General features: G+C 39.1%; 1 protein-coding gene across 1 annotated transcript in view; it reads left to right on the forward strand.

Annotated features, from left to right (window-relative positions):
- GRIK3 (glutamate ionotropic receptor kainate type subunit 3) overlaps positions 1 to 20,713 on the forward strand; it is a 496,181-nt gene that overhangs the window by 324,123 nt on the left and 151,345 nt on the right. The window contains exon 8 of the mRNA XM_075195435.1: positions 10,762 to 10,869. Coding sequence (XP_075051536.1) covers positions 10,762 to 10,869 — 108 coding nt within the window. The remainder of the gene's footprint in view (positions 1 to 10,761; positions 10,870 to 20,713) is intronic.

The raw sequence follows: 20,713 nt of genomic DNA on the forward strand, positions 1-20,713 counted from the left end.
CGGCACAATCTCCATCCTTGTCTTTCAGCAGTCATAAACCAATTTGATAGTCCTTACATTTACTATGCAGTCTGTGGCATCCCTGTTTGTGTATCTTATGGCTGGCAGTCAAGCCTACTCTCGGGTTTCCATTAGATATGACTACAACATTACATGCACTTTTGAATATTAATGTCCGTTTGTAGAGTGAGAACAGAATGTGGTGCAGTACAAAATTCAGATAGAATTAGAGTGCTGGAAAGTCACATGACCCTTTTATAACATGATACGGGAAATGAAGAGTTAAAAAGGAAATGGTTTCAGCATATTTTAATATTGAATGGTGTGCTGATTGGTGTGGTTCACTTTTTTTTACCAGTTTCCTTTTACTTTTTAATAAAAAAGGGAACAGTCGGAGATGTTGCTCCCAGGAAATCCTCACCTTGGCTCTTGTCTTCTAGCATGCCTTTCCCCACCTATCCTGCATCTCTGGTCCCTTACAGCTCTTTTTAATATCTAGTGCAGTGATTGACAGTGTGAAAGGAGTAAGGACAGGAGTTTTCTTCTCCTGCCCCCACTCATGTCACTGTCAGTCACTGCACTTGATCCTACAATGTGCACTAACTACTGCATAATCGAATCAATGTGGTAGTAAGTCAATGTACAAGTGTTGGTTCATGTGGTGAAAGGAGATTGAAAGGTTATTGGAACTGTGGGGCTAAAGTGATGAACAAATCTCACCGGGGCAGTCATCTATCCTTGCCAAAATCAACAAATGGCTATTAGGGATTCCAGTATTACCACCACTGCATTTTAAGGTCACCTACGGGCCTTGTTTCCCGGAGCCACAGGCACCTTGGGCCCCAAACACCACGAACCTTCTAGCATCAGACCAAGGAGACCCACCCATTTTATATATATATATATATATATATATATATATATATATATATATATATATATATATATATATATGTGTATTTATATATATAACAAGAAAATCACAACACCACCTCATCACTGTCCTCTTTTAAAAGTAATATCTAGCATGGCTCATACTCACTGTTACTAGCTGCATGGGATGTCTGTTTAGTGATTCCGCTATAGCTTTACCTATTTACCTAAATGTTGCTTTACTATTTCACTGCTACATTGACATATAATGTTGTCTACACTGTGTCAGTACATACAGTGTTTTAACACATCTTATATCACTTGTGATATTTAGCTTTGAAGGTTTTATTGAAATGACTACTGCATGTGCCAGTGGTCAAAGAGGGGGTGTATACAGTGATATGCCCTACCGCCACTTCTCCTACTGCCTTCATTGTAAAGCTATCAAATTCCATTCACTTTCATTCCTATTACATTTTTCATACCGTCACGTCTAAATGTCCACTTCGACCAGTGCCCATAACTAAATGAACACACTTACTTTTTTTAAAATTAAACATTTATGTACAGTGGAAATGATACTTTGCAGATCTTTAAATCGAGCTTAAAACAAGTTAACATTTTAAGTCATAAACATAGATATGCACACCTGAAAATGTATATTCCTGACACTGTAGGATATCTTTTATGTTTCCTCTTTTCCATGCCCATTTCTACACCTAAGAAACCAAATTAATCACTATGCCGTTGTATTTTATGTGCTGCTAATTTTCCTCCAATCACTTCACTTGTTAGAGATACATATATTGCTTGAACCCTTGACTTTCCATGCCCCTCGACCACTACGTCCATTTTATTGTATTGAATATGTGCAATAGAATCTCATTTAGGTCAAGCCCATCACTTTAAAAGAAATCAGCATTAAGCTCCTCATCACCATGCCTCCAGTATTAATGATAACCATAGAGCTTGCTTTATTGACCTTTGATCTTGTTTTGTTTCTCACACAAATGTAGAAATCCTCCAGCACAGGTCAGGACATAAAAAAAAGAAAACGTACAATGTGTGACATTCTTCAAATCTAAACCACAATCATAAAGTAAAATCTTGCTCACCTATAGGCAAACCTCATATGAGTATATTGTGCATGCTCTCTACCTCTCCATCCAATGATTCCAAGGATTCCAAATGTGCACATGTGAAGCAGGAGAAGACGCACATAGTGTATAACTTAATATTCATATCACTGCCGCTCACCCGTCCTGTGTGTAACATCTCCTGGGTGATTGACAGGGGAATAAAGTTGTGCCTCCGTCAATCATATCATTATCGGATGCCCCCTTAAAGGACAATAAATGGTCAAATATTCCTCATCTTTCTTTGTGGTCACCCCCAGCACAGATACTCTTAACCCCCCCCCCCAATGTCACTTACATCCAAATAGACGTATGGCTATCCTATACATAACCTGTGCATGGATATGATTTCTGTCAGACACTACTGGCTCGAGAGTCATATCCTCCCTGCAGCAGCAATACCCTTTCATTAACGTCTGACCACTAAAGCCCCCCATCCCGACCGTACCCTGGCCTCCTACCCTGACTTAGTCAACCGTCTACCTCTCTTCCCCCCTTATAACCTCCTCCCACGCGCGTATCCAAGACTTCGCCCGCGCTGCCCCCCTCCACTGGAACAAGCTCCCTCCCTCCATCAGAACTTCCCCTAATCTGTCCAGCTTCAAACGGGCCCTAAAAACCCACCTTTTTCTTAAAGCCTTTCTGTCTCCCACTTAACTTCCTACCTTATCTTCTGCCTCTGTCCCCCTACTCTCCCTCTCTCCCCTGCGTCTCTCTGTCTGTCCACCCCTCCCCTTAGATTGTACGCTCCTCTGAGCAGGGCCATCTCTCCTCCTGTTTCCACCACTTCTAACTCTGCTCTCCAGCTACTTAGCCCTCCTCCTCAAAGGTCCTCCACCCCATGTCCACTTTCGCTCCCTCCTCCCCCCTGGGGGTCTCCCTGTCTTCCGCGCCCCCCTTCTTGGGCCCCGTCGTTTTCGGATCCTCCCTCCCCCTTCCCCGCCCTCTCTAGCTGTACATTGAGCGTACTGAGTTGCTGTGTTTACTGTACTGTGCTGTCTCCCATTGTATTGTGATTTTGTTTGTCTCTGTACGGCGCTGCGGATGCTCTGTAGCGCCTTATAAATAAATATTAATAATAATAATAATACCATGCTGTCCCTGGCCATTGCTGGCCATGTACAGTCCCTCGTTTGTCAGCATAGTCATGGCATAGTGTTCCCAAACTGCAGAAAACACTCTCTGAAATTCTTCTTCTCCTCTAACAGCACAACAGCCTCATTCTCTTACTGATTTATAATAAACACTGACTGAATTTTCATTCCCTTTTAAACCGAGTTTAAGCCATAGTGACTTTCATTCTGATTTTTCACCGCAGCAGTTTAACCCATGTTAATCCATTATGATCCTCTTCTTCCACATCCCTTTTCCATTTCTTATCCATCTTTACTTGCAGTTGTAGCTTTCAGTTATAGCCCTATTTTTTGTGTGTACTATGTTCAATTATATTTTCCTTCTCTGGGTTCTTGCCAGGAAAATGTCAGAAAAAAGAAGAAAGAAAGAGTGTAAATAATTTGTTAGACTCTATTCTTTTTGCAAATGCCTGGGAGCATCCTAGCTGCTCAGTGCTTGCTGTTTGAGGCTGCTTGCTGCATGACAGCTTATAAGAGCTCTCTCTGTCCATGTATTAAAGTGAACACACCATTAAAAAACTGCAATCAACTGTAAACAGCATTAAATTGTGTTTCACAGTTTACTGGCAAATAATTTACTTTATGATGTCACTGCATAGAGTAATAGTAGCATGGATCCAAATTCATTATAGGTGGATACAAATCATTATGTTCTGAGATCTAGATAGGTTATGGATGAGAGGAAATATATTCCAATACAGCCACCCCATAGCATTAGGACCATATTATTTCCCAGAGTAGGGATGAAATGTGAGACAAGTATATATAATGAACTGATTTGTTTTATGTCTTAGCACAGTAAATTTTAATTTAATAATACTGTTTTAAAATGTTTGCATAACACATTCTGAAAACCATTTTGACCTATCCCTGACTGATCAGTATGTTCAGAGTACTATAGAATGCTGTAAGACAAAGTATTAAAAAAACATACTCTACAGAAAACAATACTGTTGCATGAAAATTTGTAGCCGCTATACTTCTTAGTTTGGATACCTGTTATTTTCATTAGTCATTAGGGTTAAAGTCAGGATTTCACATAGGGCTGGATTAGGGCCTGTTTAGCCTTCAAAACCTCACAAGTGTGTTTATTTAGAATACAACATAAGTAAACTATTCTATATTAGAGATGCTCACACTTGATTCCCAGAGAACCGAACACACCCGAACACACTTATACTTATATCGGCTCGGTACTTTCACGCTTTTTCGGAATCGAAAACGAGGAAAAATGTCATTGTTACGTCGTCGGATCTCGCGAGTTTAGAAATCTATAAATACCGCCCTCCTTGGCGTTCTAGCGCCATTTGAAAGAGGGACACAGAAGGGGTAGCAAAGTCTGTAGAGCAGTTGGCCAGCAACATAAATAGAATTGAAAGAGCAGGGGGTAGCAGTGTTCAACAAAGTCTACAGTGACATTCAGGAGAGCTCCATTGCTCCATTGCTAATTATCATTGCTGGAAAAACAAATACTAGTGCTGGCAGACTTGGTGTAATTCTGCAGCCACATTCTACAGTGTTATATATGTAACAAACAAAGAGGAGAGCTCAATTGCTCCATTGCTTATTCTCATTGCTGAAAAATACAAATACTAGTGCTGGCAGGCTTGGTGTAATTCTGCAGTCACATTTTACTGTGTTATATATTTAACACACAAAGAGGAGAGCTCCATTGCTAATTCTCATTGCTGAAAAATACAAATACTAGTGCTGGCAGGCTTGGTGTAATTCTGCAGTCACATTCTACTGTGTTATATAGGTAACACACAAAGAGAAGAGCTCCATTGTTCCATTGCTAATTGTCATTGCTGAAATATAAATACTAGGCCTGGCAGGCTTTTCTTCTGAATTTGCAGTGAAATTGTATGGTGTTATCAAAATGGATTCACAGCAGTACACAGAAGAGCAGGAGCACCAAGCAGCTGCTGGCACCAGTCATGATGATAGTAATCCTTCTACATCATCTGGTAAAGCCTATGTAAAAGTGCATAGAGTTTTTAAGTTCGGGAAACAAAAATGTAAAAAAACACCTTTTACCTTGGTCAAGAGTAAAAGACCTGTAATACAGTCAAAGTTATCTGCAGAAAAAAACAAAATTGCCAACATGCCATTCTACACATGCAATGGCAAAGAAAGAATAAGGCCTTCGTCTTTCTCTATGAGTGCGAGTTTGGCAACTGTCACTGAGGCATCTTGTAAGGTCAGTTGTGTCCAAGCAAGACCTTGTCATTCGGACTTCAAAAGTGGTGTCCAAATACTTCTACATGTAAAAGCCGAGCTGGAAGAAAACAGTAAGGCATTAGAAGAAAATGTATGTTCAGATTCGGAAATGACAAAAAATCCCTGAGGAGAGTCTATCCACGAGTGCTATGTGTAATCCCACCACAAGGGAGGGTGGGAGGGGAATTCTGTGATGGAAGAGGATCCAGCATCCTTTGCATGAAAATATATGGGCACATCCGAACCACTCCCACAGGATTCTATTGGCTGGAGAGATATAACAACCCTTCATAGATAAGCGCTTGATTCCTGAACATGTGGATATGTTTAAGGCCATACAGCTTAATGTGCCTCACTTTACAATATGTCTGTACTCTGTCTCATGTCTGCCCACTTTCCTTCCACCTCTCTGTCTCTGTTTTGCCCTATGTTGAATTGTTTTCATATGCTGTGCGATTTGTTCTGTCTATTGCATCCATGAATTTATTATTCTGCTTATCTATACTGATTGTTCTTATCTGTATGTACTTCTGTAATATTGTTGTATGTTCTATTGCCCTAGATATGGCACTGCGGAAATATTGTGGTGCCTTATACATAAACAATAATAATAGTAACAATAAAATGTTCTATTTGGATCATCACACAGGTCAATTTGACTAATTGCTCATCTGAACTAAACTTCCACCAACTGTTTTTGTTTTTTTTTGAATGCCTGTTCCTAACCTGAATTCCTAAGCACAATTTTCACTTTGACACTAATGACTTTTTTAAAAAATGACTTCATTTGAACATGACAGGCGACTATGTTAATACATGGCAGATTAAAATTAAGAAACACTGTAGCAGCTGCCTACTTTTACAATAGTGAAACTTTACTTTATGTGTAGTACAATACAAAGGCTCTCATTACCCTTCTCCTGTTTTACCACCAGTTATTCTTGGCACGTTGCCTATGTAACATGTTAACAACTCTTTTATTGTCTAGGGGCTGGTAGAGCTCATGTTCAATTGGAACTCAAGAATCAAAAAGTGATCTTAACGAAAGTAGATAAGTTAATTTACATAATACATGTTGCAGGGACCTGCCTTAGATAATTAGCTCCATTATACCATACACCTATATTTATATATTAAATTGTGCCTGTACTTACAAAGAAAAGATGCACCTTTCCTTATATACTTGCTCACCAACAAAGTGTTTACCTCAATTTGTCCTTGTGGCCATTGTGAGATAGGAATATAACCCAATTTGATGTGAAGCTTAAAGCTCATTTTACTTAAGATTTAGATTTTACATAAACAAGCATAATTCATACGTCAGCACTAAAATGTCAGTATGTGAACTGCTTCCTAGACAAGTTTTATGCTGTCCAATGTGGTTACACTGCACATATAAAAAGTTCCTATAAGTTGGTTTATCTTGGTAGCAATTAACCATGAAACATACTTAAATGTAAGATTAATATTTGATGTATAATCACTCCATACCCTTAATTGTGTAGACATAAAATGACATTTACAAAAGTGTAGCTCTGGCAATGCAAATATTTTCTCCTCTATTTTTATTCCAATGCAATCCAAAGGGCGAAAAAGGTAAAAACCTATCCTGGTATACTTGGGATATGATTCTGCCCAAGGCTATTTTAATGTCATTACTGCAACCCTATTAATATAAGCTACAGCTTTTAAGTGTAGATGTGTTTTAGACAAGGTTTGACACAGGCCCAGACACAAAACTATGATGGTCATTTATAAAAATTGGCGAAAAGGAAAAATTTAATTTTGCTCAAAGCAACCACAAACATAACAATTGTTATTTTTCTTGTGCAGGTTAGAAAATGAAATAAAAACTCTGATTGATTGCTATAGGCAACATCATATTTTTACTTTGAACCAGCTTCCATAAATGTCTCCAATGAATTATTTTTTATAATGTTGTGTTTTATTCTTTGCTCATACTTCTCATTTTACATTCTGGCGCTTTTGCTAATTCTTAATAATTACTGAGAGCTCAAACTACTTCACCAGTGTACCTATTATTTAAGAGGAATAGGACTCTGAAGGTTAAAGCTTAGTTAAGATTTTACATAAACCTGCATCATTCACCTTTCGCAAGCATTAAATTCAACACTAAAATGTCAGCATGTGGACTGTTTGCAACAGACTAATCCCTGCTTCTCTTGACATTTTACAAAGTATGCTAATAGAAATCAATTTCTTCTATTTTTGTCATTTTTCCTTGATTAATTATTGCAGTGACATCTACTTGAAACACAATGATCATAGATACAAAATTTGTCATTTAAATTTCCTTTATGGAAACTAACATAGAAACATTGAAATGTTTAAAAACATAAATGCTCTAGTTAGTGGACAGTCCAGGATTCCCTATACCAACATTTTCATATTCTCTGTAAGCATATATGTTATGGAATGAATTATGTGCATTACCAGATCATCTATTATACAACTTGTGCTTCTGCCTAAGGCCTAGTGGGCACTGAGGGGCCTGGATTATAATAACCTGTTTTTATATTTTGTTTTTTTGCTGAGGTTTTTTTTACATGTAAAGATGAATGGGACCCATACCAATATGTTGCTTATTGTTCCATGGGATCTTACTCATGTTCTGATTGGAATGCTTGGGGTGTAGAGTTATCTCATACTTGCCAACTCTCCCTGAATGTCAGAGAGACTCCCTGAAACAGGGGTGATCTCCCTCACTCCCTGAAGAGTCTGGCATTCTCCCTGATGCTGAGCCAGTACAAGACATGGTTGGCTTCGCCATCTGTGGCATGATGACAGGGTTCAGAAATTGTGTCCTATGTCTATGTATTGATGTCTATGAAGGTGGCCATTTTCATGGAGACCAAGATTTAATCAAAGACTGACAGGTAAGACAATATGACTTCAGTAATGGAGACAAAAATGTAAAAGACACTTCAGTCTCTAGAGATTCATTAGCTGCTTTTCTTTAACTCATAGTTGCCTACTCTCCCGGAATATCCGTGAGACTTCCGTATTTCTGGGAGACCTTCCGAGCTCCCAGGAGAGTAGGGCAACCTCCCGGTTCTCCCCCCTGCAATAGATAAGTAGCGGGGGGGGGGGCTTAATGTCACAAATATAGTGTCACCTTAGCCTCTCCCCATGCTGTAATTGGCCAAAATTGTGACAATCGTTTAGGGGGCTGTGCCAAAATGATGCGATTCGTCAAGCCCCACCTCTGCACGCCCACCTCCCAGGAATCTCCCTGACGCCAACGAGGAAAACTTGAGTTATCTGGATAAGGATTATTTTACATAATTAGCAGTACCATGACTAACATATAAAAGGTGTCAGGAAGCTCTTTGTCAATACTGTTTAACATATTTGGACAACCTGGACTCCTTCAACTATTATAGAGGTTCAAGTCCTGGTTGACTTTTGATTATGACAGGAATAGAAGAAATAAATATTGAAAAGTCGGCCCTTTCACCGGACAATTAATTAACTTTTTTGAAAATCCTGTAAGCAAGTATAAGGTTATGTACACATGGTGCTGGTGGTACAGTAAGGTTGAACTGCATACAGCATTTTGCAATGTATCTGAGCCTTTTCTTCAGGTCAGCATCCATTCTATTATTGTGTGTGTTTCTCATAGATGTTAACTTACGCTATCTGACATCAGGTCAAACTTAGTATGCAATGGATGCTAAGCATCACCATGTGTACCAAGCTTAATTCACTGCTTATTTCTCCTGGCAAAAAAATCTGAGCTACACCAGTATTTCCAAGTTACAGTAATATGCAAATTGTATTACCTTGACCTTTGCCAATCACCTTTGCCTTGGCTCAGCTCTCATATAGTAGCTCTGATTGAAAGCCTTAGAGCTGCTGTTTTGGATCCATCCTGTTCTAGAGAGACCTGCAGAAAGTGGTTACAGAGGTCCCATCTATATCTGAGTTATGGGACCCTGCTTAATAGAGTGAATGGTGGGGCTTCCAGGGGATGGACCCCACCAAAGTAATATTATTGAGAAGGGAGATGATTTATTAGTGGGGTTATTCAAAGTGGTCAACTTCTCTACAGTTTTTGTTGCAATGTTAATAGTGAGCGATAGTGGAAGTTAACTGTTAAAGATAGTGGAAAGGGTGCATAGAAAAGAAGAGGCAATAGGGTGCACAGGTGAAAGTAGTTACATGGGGAACTAATAAGGGAGCAATCAGGTGGGATGTCTGGAAGAGAGAAGTCAAAAGGGAAGCATGTACGAATAGTCATTATGGTGATAAGTTCTACATCCAGAAATTCATCATGCTTAAAGGGTAAATAATTACTGGTAATTACTTAATGCCTCTCATTTCCTGCTGTTTCTAATGAAAGCACAACCTGCCAGTGCAGTTTGGCTTAATTGCAGATGTAATATTATCTTCTGTAGCTGTATTTGCAATTCCTATAGAACTAAGAACTTTTTTCAGAGAATTGTGCAACCTTGTAACACCTTTGCAAATACTGCCATCTAAGACTGGACATATAGATGGTCATATAATATTATTATTATTATTATTATTATTATTATTAATATTATTATTTACTGTTCACCTATTATCTACATTTCTATTGTACTGCATACATTTTCTCTATACTTCTAAAACAAATCTAACAGCTGTTATAAACACTACCCTATCAGTTTAATAGGGATACAGTCAATCTGACCCGTTTCACCCAGGAGATCTTTATCTGGTCCCAAACTAACCACTGACTATTTTCTTCAGTTATCTTAGGCTCAAATATTGAATTTATATAAAACAAGATATTGGCATCTATTAATGATTTGAGCCTATGTTAATTCAGGAAAAAAATCAGCACTAATTTCAAGAGCAAAAAAATATCTCCCAGATGGTCGTATTGATATCTCTGTGAATAGGGATTTATGAATGGATAGCGATGACAAAATGCATGTCCAGAAAGCATCAGATTAGAGAAAACCTAAAAGTAGAGTGCAAAAAATGCAATGCCAACATGAAGAGCTATAAAGGGTGTACAATACATGCTAGGAAGTTGCAATGCCCTTGAGACAGCAAGCAAGCAGTACAGAGACTAAGCAGGCACACTGACCCCTCTGAAAATAGCAAAACTGTTGCATAATATTTTTACGATACAGCCCCTGTAGACAATGAAAATAGATGAAAGAATATGTTAGGATGTAAGAGAACTTATGGAAATGTACTATTAATATCATGGAGCAAGCAATGATGATGTGATTATTAATTAACCAGGGCCTTTTGGGACCTGGATAAGAATGAGGGGAAAAAGAATACCATGTAAAAAGTAATTAAAATTAAGTATTGTGCTAATGTACTAAGTGATGATTTATGAGTCTTGTTAATTGTCATACATGCCCTACTTTTATCTGCAGGCCCAGTGGGAAGGGCTGACCGGACGAATCGTGTTCAACAAAACCAGCGGGCTACGAACAGATTTTGATCTAGATATCATCAGTCTGAAGGAAGATGGCTTAGAGAAGGTATTGCCACATTCAGATTGTTTTTTTACAATTGCAAGTCACCTTAATCTGTTGTGCAAAGATTCTTTAGTTAATCAGATTTGTGAAGTCTCCCCAGATGGGTGTAAGTCACTGTGGCCATGATTGATTAAAAACTGAAAAAACAGTTGGTAAAAATACATTAATATTTAATATTTTTTCATTTTCATTCTAATTTTTAATCATAGGGAATTAACATATCCGGCTTCACTGAATGAATAGAGTGAGTAGACTAGGTACAGGAGACACACACACTGTCAGTTATTGTACTGCTAATTCAGTCAAACTTATGAAGCACACTGCAAATCAGCTTGGTTTTGTGCAGGTGCGTCGATATGATCCTCCCAGTACACTTCGGTGTGCACGCCTACTCTCTTCTCTCGGGATACACCTCTACATACTAGAAGTGTGCCTAGGTTTGTGGGTGGGAGGAAGAGCCTGCAGAGGTACACTGTGCAAATATGTAAACATAACATAAAAGTCCAACATCCTAGTCCTTTAGAACCACCCTGATCATTAAATGAATTATTTTTTTTTCTAAAATGCTACTCAGTTTAGCCTATTTTATGGCAACATTTATTGTTAATGTAAAGTAACTTCAGGGGAGTCATAATACCATGTGACACTTTGTGTGTTTCACTTCTTTTATTGTGTGTTTGATTTATTTTTACGTTTTCGCTAGGTAAAAATAAAATTTCATTTTTGTATTGCTCTGCAAAATTAGGTGCAAGGTTGAACTCTCTTCATACCATGTAAGGAATACCCACACTCAGCCCCACCTTTGCACACACCAAGGTACAGAGTGCAAAAAAAGATTTTGCACTGTGCCTCAGCTGATTTGTGCTTTATAAATAGGACCTGTAACTGCAAGAGGAAGTGCAGGTGATTTATGTATATGTCACATCTGGCTTCCATTTGCAACCAGTGGCTCAGAAGCATAGTAACATGAAGGACCTGAGAAGGAGCAGCAGGATTGGGGCTGTGAGAACCTTGTCTCTGCAGCTGCAAGAATTGAGAATATTGGGGTGAGATTGTTATATGACCCTAATAGGAGGAATAACTCAGAGCTTTGTGGGTAGGATGCCCTGATTGTCAGAGTCTATTTGGCAGCACATCTTTTGGGGCTACCAAAACACTGGTTGCTTCAGTCCCAGGACAATGCCCCTCCTGACCCAATTGCTGTGAAAACAGTGAATGGGCATATTACATTTAATTATAACCCTGTAATTCTAATTCCATAGTACATTATTCCCTTATGCCCCTCCTGACCTAATTCCTGTGGAAACAGTGAACATTCATATTGCATGTAATTTTATGGCTGCTTGTAACCAATTGAAGAATTGCAATATTTGTCAAGATTCCATTGGCTGCTGTTGGGTATTAGTATAGAAGTATATCAAGACTCAAGCCCTGTTGGAGATCTTACCATGCTAATGACTGCTTTTCATGGGATAGCAGTAAATTCACTTACCAGATGGAGAGTAATGAGCTGTGTAGATTAAAGGAAATTTCATTTCTTGAATTTGACAGTCTATGTTTACCACAACTTATACCACAGATTGATCAACAGTTGCCACTTGCCCATGTCTATTTTCCAAATATATATTATAACCTTATGTATGCTTTTGTAATCTTTGTACACAGTGTAAAAATGTTTAAGGCAATACCATAATGGTCTGTTTATATTAAAACTGAATTTCTCATTAACATACTGCATCTATAATAAAGTATACAAGTGACATTTTTGGGTGATATTTTTTTTATAGAAAGGTAATGCAAGTTTGAAGCCCCTAGGGGAAGACTTAGGAATGTTTATTGAATTAATTTACATGCTGATTGGATGGAAGTGACTATTCTCTGTGGCAATTGAGGACCAAAAATAGTTGCTTTGATTGAAATTGTATGCTATTCTTGTATGTTATAGTTCTCACTGATAACCAACATTTAACAGAGTAGTATATCTCTACTGTCCTAAGAGCCTCATTAAGTTAAGTGCAAATCCAGATAAATGGTGCAAAATAAATGTATTGTGCAATTATTTTTAAAAAGCGCATGTAAATTGGGCATACACACGGCCATATTCAACTGCAATCTGAAGCAACATCTCATCATCATCATCATCATCATTTATTTATATAGCGCCAACATATTCCGTAGCGCTTTACAATTGGGGACAAACGTAATAAACTAATAAACAAACTGGGTAAAACAGACAAAGAGGTGAGAAGGCCCTGCTCGCAAGCTTACAATCTATGGGACAATGGGAGATTGACACATGAGGTTAAGTATACATTTTGCATCTTGGCCCAGCCAGACTGCAAAGGTAAGGTGACTCTTGTTGAATAAGGGTGTAGGTACACTCTGCATACACGGCACCTGCTGTTTTGAGACAGACACAATACACTGCAAAACATGTACAATACATATGTGGAATATAAAATCTCAGCAGTTAGCACAGATAAAAGTAAAAAGTATTCAATAATTGTCACCTGCTAATAATATAATCATTAATGTAAAAACACTTTAAAAAAAAAAATGTTTGTTTTTTTAAAATCCCCCCCAAAAAATACATTTATGAGGTTGTTATTAATGTCTACAGTGCATAAAATGTATTTTTATATTTGCTCTTGATTGCAATCGCATGTTCTAGCATGTACACGTGACCTCCCTCATCTCACTCATCAATATCACTTGGCACTTACACCTGACCTGTAGCTGGTGTAAATGATACGATTGAAAAACACGTACCTTTCAGATGCCAAAGCTTGAGATGGATGCTGCTTCACACCCTTATTGTACATTGACCACATGCATTTGCGCTTGAAGATGAATTGCATACACTTAACGCAAAATATGGCAAGTATTAGCATTTTCATTCCTTAGTAATGCAATCCATTGTAATGCAAGGACTGCAAATGCTATTTTTTGTTTTTGCATATAGAACAGAAATGCTGTTTTATTGTTAATACTGTTTGTATTATTAATACAGTGAGCTAGGAAGCATCCCCCAACTAACTCTACATCTGTCTGCACATTTTAATTATGCTCCCTCCCTGCAATGCATCATGGTTTATTATGATTTATTATTATTTATTATTATTATAATTTATTTATATAGCGCCAAGCATATTACACAGCATTGTTCAGAAAATATATAATTATTCACATCAGTCTCTGCTCCTATTGGAGCTTACAATTTAAATTCCCTACCACACACACATACACACACACACTAGGGTCCATTTTGCCAGTTAACCTACCAGTATGTTTTTGGACTGTGGGAGGAAACCGGAGCACCCAGAGAAACCCATGCAAACACAGAGAGAACATACTTGGATAACGTCTTGGTTGATAGCGAAACATTGAGCCCAGCACTCTGAAGCAGCAATGCTAACCGCATACAGCATTTATTTTGCTAAGGTGCCAGTCCGTATCCAATGAAGGTGCCATTTAGTAACCTACAATGGTGCACGTGGGGGGTGCAATGACATAAAGGATTGGGGCTGTAAGTATTCAAAAAACAGCTTTAACAACTAGAATTGCCCTTTAAATAGTCAATATCAGTGGTAAGAAATGTACTACCAATTGATTATTTATTAGCCCTCAATCACTCAATTTTGGAAAATGTGCTTATAGTCTGCTAACCAGTTTACTAAATAACTTTAATTCCATTATCTTGTCCGTGAACAAGTATATGTTTTTTGGTGAAATATAACAAGTGATATTTTATTTTTCCACAGCAAAATATGTGTAATGCTAAAAGCTCAATATGTACAGGAACAAATTAGTTAAAATGATATATACAAATTTAACTTAGAAATTCAACTCACCAGCACTTTTGTGAGGTTCATGATGCTTATCTTACATGCCAAAGTCACTTCCCAGAATTTACTTCAAATCTTTCATGTGAAACTGCAGATTAAAGATTGGGCTTCACAGCATGTGAGCAATCTGCCTGAGCTCGGTGAGAAGCAGGTGTGAGTCTTAGAGTTTGGAGAACTGAATTATCGAATCCTTGTGACAATGCAGTATTTTACATTGAAGTGCCTGATCTCCCATGATACTCCATGTCCACAGAAGTCTTTGCTCTCCTTGGGCGTTAAAGCAAGCAGTCATTTGCAATTGATTTTTCTTGATGTTGCCAGCTTTTAATGAATTGTGTAGTATCTGTAGGGACAAAAAGAGAGAATTGTATTTCTCCAGGTTTTGCATGCATGGCTAACCTTTCTGCAGAAGATGTCCCTGAGCTCCTCATCTTATTAGGGTAACTGTCACTGGTTCCCTTCTTGTATATAGCATCATAAATCATGGTTTGTGCTTGAACCAATCACATTTCTCCATTTCTCAGTTCTAAAGTGCTTCCTCTTTCAATAACAGACATCCTACACAGAGCCCTAACTCTCTGATTCAACTCATTTTAAAGCAGCTCCTCTACCTAGCAAAATATAATTTATTTTCAGACATTTGACTTGGTAATTCTACCAGAGATTTTCACAGTTGATTTTTCTATTTCCATCAATAAATGTAAATTAATCTCAGTGTTCTTTGTTATTAATTACTGTCCATCTGTGAACATATAACAACAATATACAGGAACATTTGCAGTTGATTAGGTGCATGTAATCCTATCACATTTGGTAAACTCTGTAGACCTGCATTAAGTGCTACACTCTACAGGGAACGGAAATTATGATACTGTGGTGTCTATTTTGCATCTGGAAATTGTGGCAAGAAAGAAATGTATTTTAAAACTGCACAAAAATGAGCACCATTTGCAGTTAAAATTTCATGCATATCACGCGCCGGGGAATCGGGTCATATACCCGATCCCCGGCTTACTTACCTTCTCCTGCCGTCCGCTCGGTCCGTGCTGGGCGCCGCCATCTTGCCGGGTCTGTGCATGTGCAGACCCGATCTGTCAATTATGCTGTTCCTCCTCCCATTGGTTAGGAGTTTTGGCTCCAAAGTTTAAAAGGCACCTCCTCCCTGTCCTCAGTGCCTGATCTTCATGTACCTTCCATGGGTTCCTGGCTCCAAGTCTACGTCTCGTCTGAAGAGCTGACTATCTACTGGCTGTTCTGCTGTTTCACCATCCGTGTATCCTGCTGACTAATGTATAGTATTCCTGCCGCCACTCCGTGGTAAACAGTCGTCTGCAGAGCTGACACTCTACGGCACTTCCTTGTGTATCTGCTTAACTTGCCGGATTCCTCCTGCAATCCATCATCTCCATCCGTGTATCCTGCTGACTACTGTATAGTATTCCTGCTGCTACTCCGTGGTAAACAGTCATCCGCAGAGCTGACTCTCTACTGCATTCTCCGATTGTCCTTTATCTGCTGGCTACATCCCGTGACTGATCTCTGCTATTCGTGTGTACCTACTACTCTTGTGACTTATCTCTCATATCATTACTGGTCGCTTTCAGTAGGGGCCGCGACCTGCAAGGGGGTGCAGCTAAGTCCAAACTGCCTTGCGGATGGTCCTTGGCGAATACCTCTCCCTTGTTAGATTCTGCGCCTTACTGGGGGTTGCATTTGTTCCAGTCTGGTTACCGTTCATTACCACTCCTGTCGCAGAATTGTGACGCGGAACCGTGACAATGTAGTGACAGTAAATCAAAGTTCCTAGAAATGTGAACATTTAAAGTTTGCAGACCTCTTAAATACCACATATGTCTAGCTTTATATATGCATCGCAGAACATCCAAAACTACTGGCATGCAAAAGCAAGTTACAGGAGTCCCCAGAGACACTCTCCTCTGGGTCTTTCACATCAAGAAAGCTGTGCTTCGAGTGGCCTGAGATCCAGAATAGTATAGTTGCAAGTCTCCCTGTTGTACTTGGGAATCCGCATACCCCCTCTTACGAACATATTTGATGGAAATTTTTTCAAGATATTTCTCTATCTTTTTACCTTGTTGAAGAACTGGATCAACTACGAGGTCTCCTGACTGGGCCACATAGCTGCATTTAGAATGATGTTGTTGCCCAAATTAATGTACATTTTCACACTATCCCCTATGTAGGTCAAAGATTTCATAGCTAGGTTTCACAGCCTCATGATGACTTACGTATGGAAACAGAAATATGCCCCCTTCTCACCCACAAACGTATGGACCTGCCCAAAATGAGACGGGGCCTTATGCTTCCAAATTTAATGAAGTGTCAGGAGGCCTCTATATTGATCCACCTATGTGATTGGGCACTTCCCCCGCCTCTTAGCCTTGAGTTGATTTGGAACATGCCTTGTTTGGATTACCCATTGCTGAACCTTCTCTGGACGGCCATGACTGCACACCTCCCTTCCACCCGTTATCTCAATTCCTTGCCTTATACCGGACTTGAACGTTTCCATTCGGTGCACTAGAGGGCTGACTTCCCTTAAGTACTAGTTTGCCCAGCGCCATCTTTTTTTTCACCCTCCTACAAGACCACTATGCTCTGCTCCACATGGATGGGTATAAATAATTGCAGAACAGGCATTGGATCACAACAGTGTCCAGAACACCCAATTCCCTCTCCCTCCCACCAGTTCTGCTAGTGGACAGGCTAACGAAGGGCTTCAATAGAGGGGGGATAACATTCTGGTACCAATATCTACACTCCCTGTTCCCCTTCCCTAAGGCCCCTGCCCAGCTTTGTTGGGAGTCAGACCTCCATCTGACCTTCACCCCACAGAAATGGGAACCTGTCTACTCTACCTCCCACCGTATGTCCACATGCATTAACTACATAGAAATGCAAGCACAACAGATATCTCTTAGGTCACATGTCGATAGCTACCAGGCCTGCAAAAGCCCAAAGCAAAGTTTCCTGCCCCCCTCACCCTATCTTGAATTATTGCAAAGATCCAGTATAGCTGAGATATGGAGACAATAAATACACCCTATTCCACATCTGCATCAACTCCCATTATGAGATGGTTCAAGTGGCATGAGTATATTATGGATGGTGCGGGTGCGGGTCAGGGTGCCTCGCCCTTCTCACTCGCGCTCTCATCTGCAGCCATAATTGAAAAACCTTCATTTGATTGAAGCGATATTTACCAGTATCACTATATGTTTACAGACCATACCCCTCTTAATGCACTTATTAACTTTATTGTGCTTTACTGTTTGTTTTGCTCTTCCTGATTAATGTGATTATGCCATTCTATTTGAGTAACTCCATTCCCTGTGTTATGTGCGTATCGTCGCTAACCAATAACGATTGTCGAACCTCGATTTGTGTTTTCAAAGCACAAAGATTTATTCGCAATAAGTGGAATAATATGCTCAAGCGAAGTAATAGTAAATACAGCCGTTACTTATCGCAGGCGCTCTGGATCCAGTGCAGTCATTCAATCCTGAAGTCTGGGGACAAGATGTCTGCACTCTGGATCACAAGCTGCTGCTTATATACACAATCAAATACAGTAATACAATGAAGATGGTATAGCTTGCATCTATTGGTCCAGGTCTCAGGAATGTCCAAGGGGTCGTCAATCATTGGCTGGTTCATCCTAAGGAATCCAAAGGAGGGGGTCATTTCTGCAGGGGGTATGCTCTGCTCTTCCCGCCAGGATTCCTTAGTCTTAAGTAGTTCATAATTCCCTATCATTCATAACTTGCGTATGCACTCTGCGATTCCCTCGCAGAGTGAACCAAACAGTAGGATATGTAACAAGGTTCATTATGATACCACTCATGAGGTTATTCCTTTAACCCGTTCCGTGTATTTCACTAATAGGCATGTAACTCTGATATAACATATAAATACTACTATATTTCGACATAACTGACTATGTGTTGCAACTACCATTAATGTGTACTATTTTATAAGTATGCGTGTTTGTGCGAATGTATGGTAAAAGACCAAATACTGTTGCTGCCACGTGCAGTGGATGCGTACGCCCTTTCACGCCGTAGCGTGCCCTACGCATCTTTTCAGACAAAGACAACCAAGTTTGCTAGACTTTAATTGAAATGACTTTATCCAATTTGCTGACTTCGACACCTGTGTGGGGAATCCCTGTGTACCCTTGTTGCCCCTTTGCTTTATGTACCCCCCTATATTCCTTTGAAAAATTTCAATAAAAACTTATTGATTAAAAAAAACAAAAACAAGCTACAGTGAACTGGAAATTTTATATCAACCTCTGAACCTCAATGAAGGCTCTCAGGAAAGCTTCTGGGCTAACAAAACCTGGAACCAAAAATGATCAGATGACCAGACAGTCATTTTCTTACACCCTGAAGCCCACACCAGTTATAAGAGCTGCAATCAACCTATCAGCAATCATTCAGCCACAATAGGTGGCTGCATGCATGGCATGTCCGTGGCTTCTTGAAAACGGATGTATCGGATGTAAGAGATATGCCTGTGACAGGGAAAGGGACATTGCAACATAAATACAAAACATATACTGAAAACTGAATCCAGCATACACAACAAGAGACTGTATAGTACAGTCAGTTTATATTTAAAAGAAAACATCTTGTAAAAGAGGGACTGTCATGTTTGGCAATTATTTTAAACATAAATGAACTGGTCCCCTTGCTTTTTGTCTTTGGACCTCACTTCTTCCAGTGAGCCCTTGACTTCCCATCCAAAATTAGTCTTAATCGATTCAACTGTCTGCTGCTTTACCAAGCTAGTCTGTTCTCCTAATCTGTTTGCTGAGTAAACAGGAGCTTTTCCAGTATGCATGACAGGGATCTACAGCTGTATCATTCAGTCAATAGTTAATCCTACAATAAACTGGACAAGCGTCTGCAGAGTCTCTGGTTAAACCCATGTGCCACTTGAGTAGCTTTTGAAAACTCTTAAGCGCCATTAGATAAATGTCAAATATTGTAAACAAAACAGCAGCATGAACACTGGGCGACATACACACATCAAAACTGATTTGAATGCGGAGCTCAGTCAAACACAAAAATAATGTGTATCCTGAGCAGTAGGTATTAAATCTGTATTAGTAAGACACAGCTTGTGAAGTGTGACAAATATGGTACCTTTTTAAAAATAAGAAAAAGAGTGTCTTGTTTAGCTGTTAAAAAAATAAGTGTACACATGACTGTTATTATTTGAATCATTTTAGAGGTGAACACATTTGCGGTTTATGTGTACATAAGAAAAAAATCCACGTAAAAAAGCGTACTTTTGCTATACATGCTTTAGACATAATGTGTATGATAGTGTAGAAATGTGGCTTGACTGTTAGAGTATACAATAAACAATCTTCCAATCAGAAGTGGCTAGATAATGCTGCTTAGAGTTATCTCCATCAATGTGTATTGTTGCACCAGCCCCCCCATAACCAACAAGAGATACGCCTCCTAACAGGTATAACTAGGGATGCACCCATGTTTAATTGTGTTGCAATTGCATGAACATTACCTGACTGTACTCAGCCTATATTGTTCACTCCAAAGGATGCAAGTAAATGATGCACAAAATATGTATACAAATGTATGTGTGTGCACTTTTGTTGTGCGTGCACAGTATGGAAATGACTAACTTACTTCAAACAATTGACATGCAATTCTAAATGAGCCTCTGAATGTTCACTCCCTCCTCCCCAGTGACTTACTGAGTAGCCAAGGTAATTCTAAATGCTAACATTGCATGGTTAGAGTACCATTACCTTAATTAATTGAGATGCAAGATAAGCCAAGTTAAGAAGATGTCTAGGTTTTAATATCATCAAAAATAGGGAAGCGTCTTTGGATATAAAACAATGCCCGACTTTATACCCACAGTGTTATTAGTCCCACTGCTAATTCTTTAATACCAAAATGTATTTTATTGAGTATAAAAATGTAGTTTAGAGTTCCCTTATGTCA

Source organism: Mixophyes fleayi, chromosome 2, assembly GCF_038048845.1.
Source record: "Mixophyes fleayi isolate aMixFle1 chromosome 2, aMixFle1.hap1, whole genome shotgun sequence".
Classification (NCBI taxonomy): Eukaryota; Metazoa; Chordata; class Amphibia; order Anura; family Limnodynastidae; genus Mixophyes; species Mixophyes fleayi.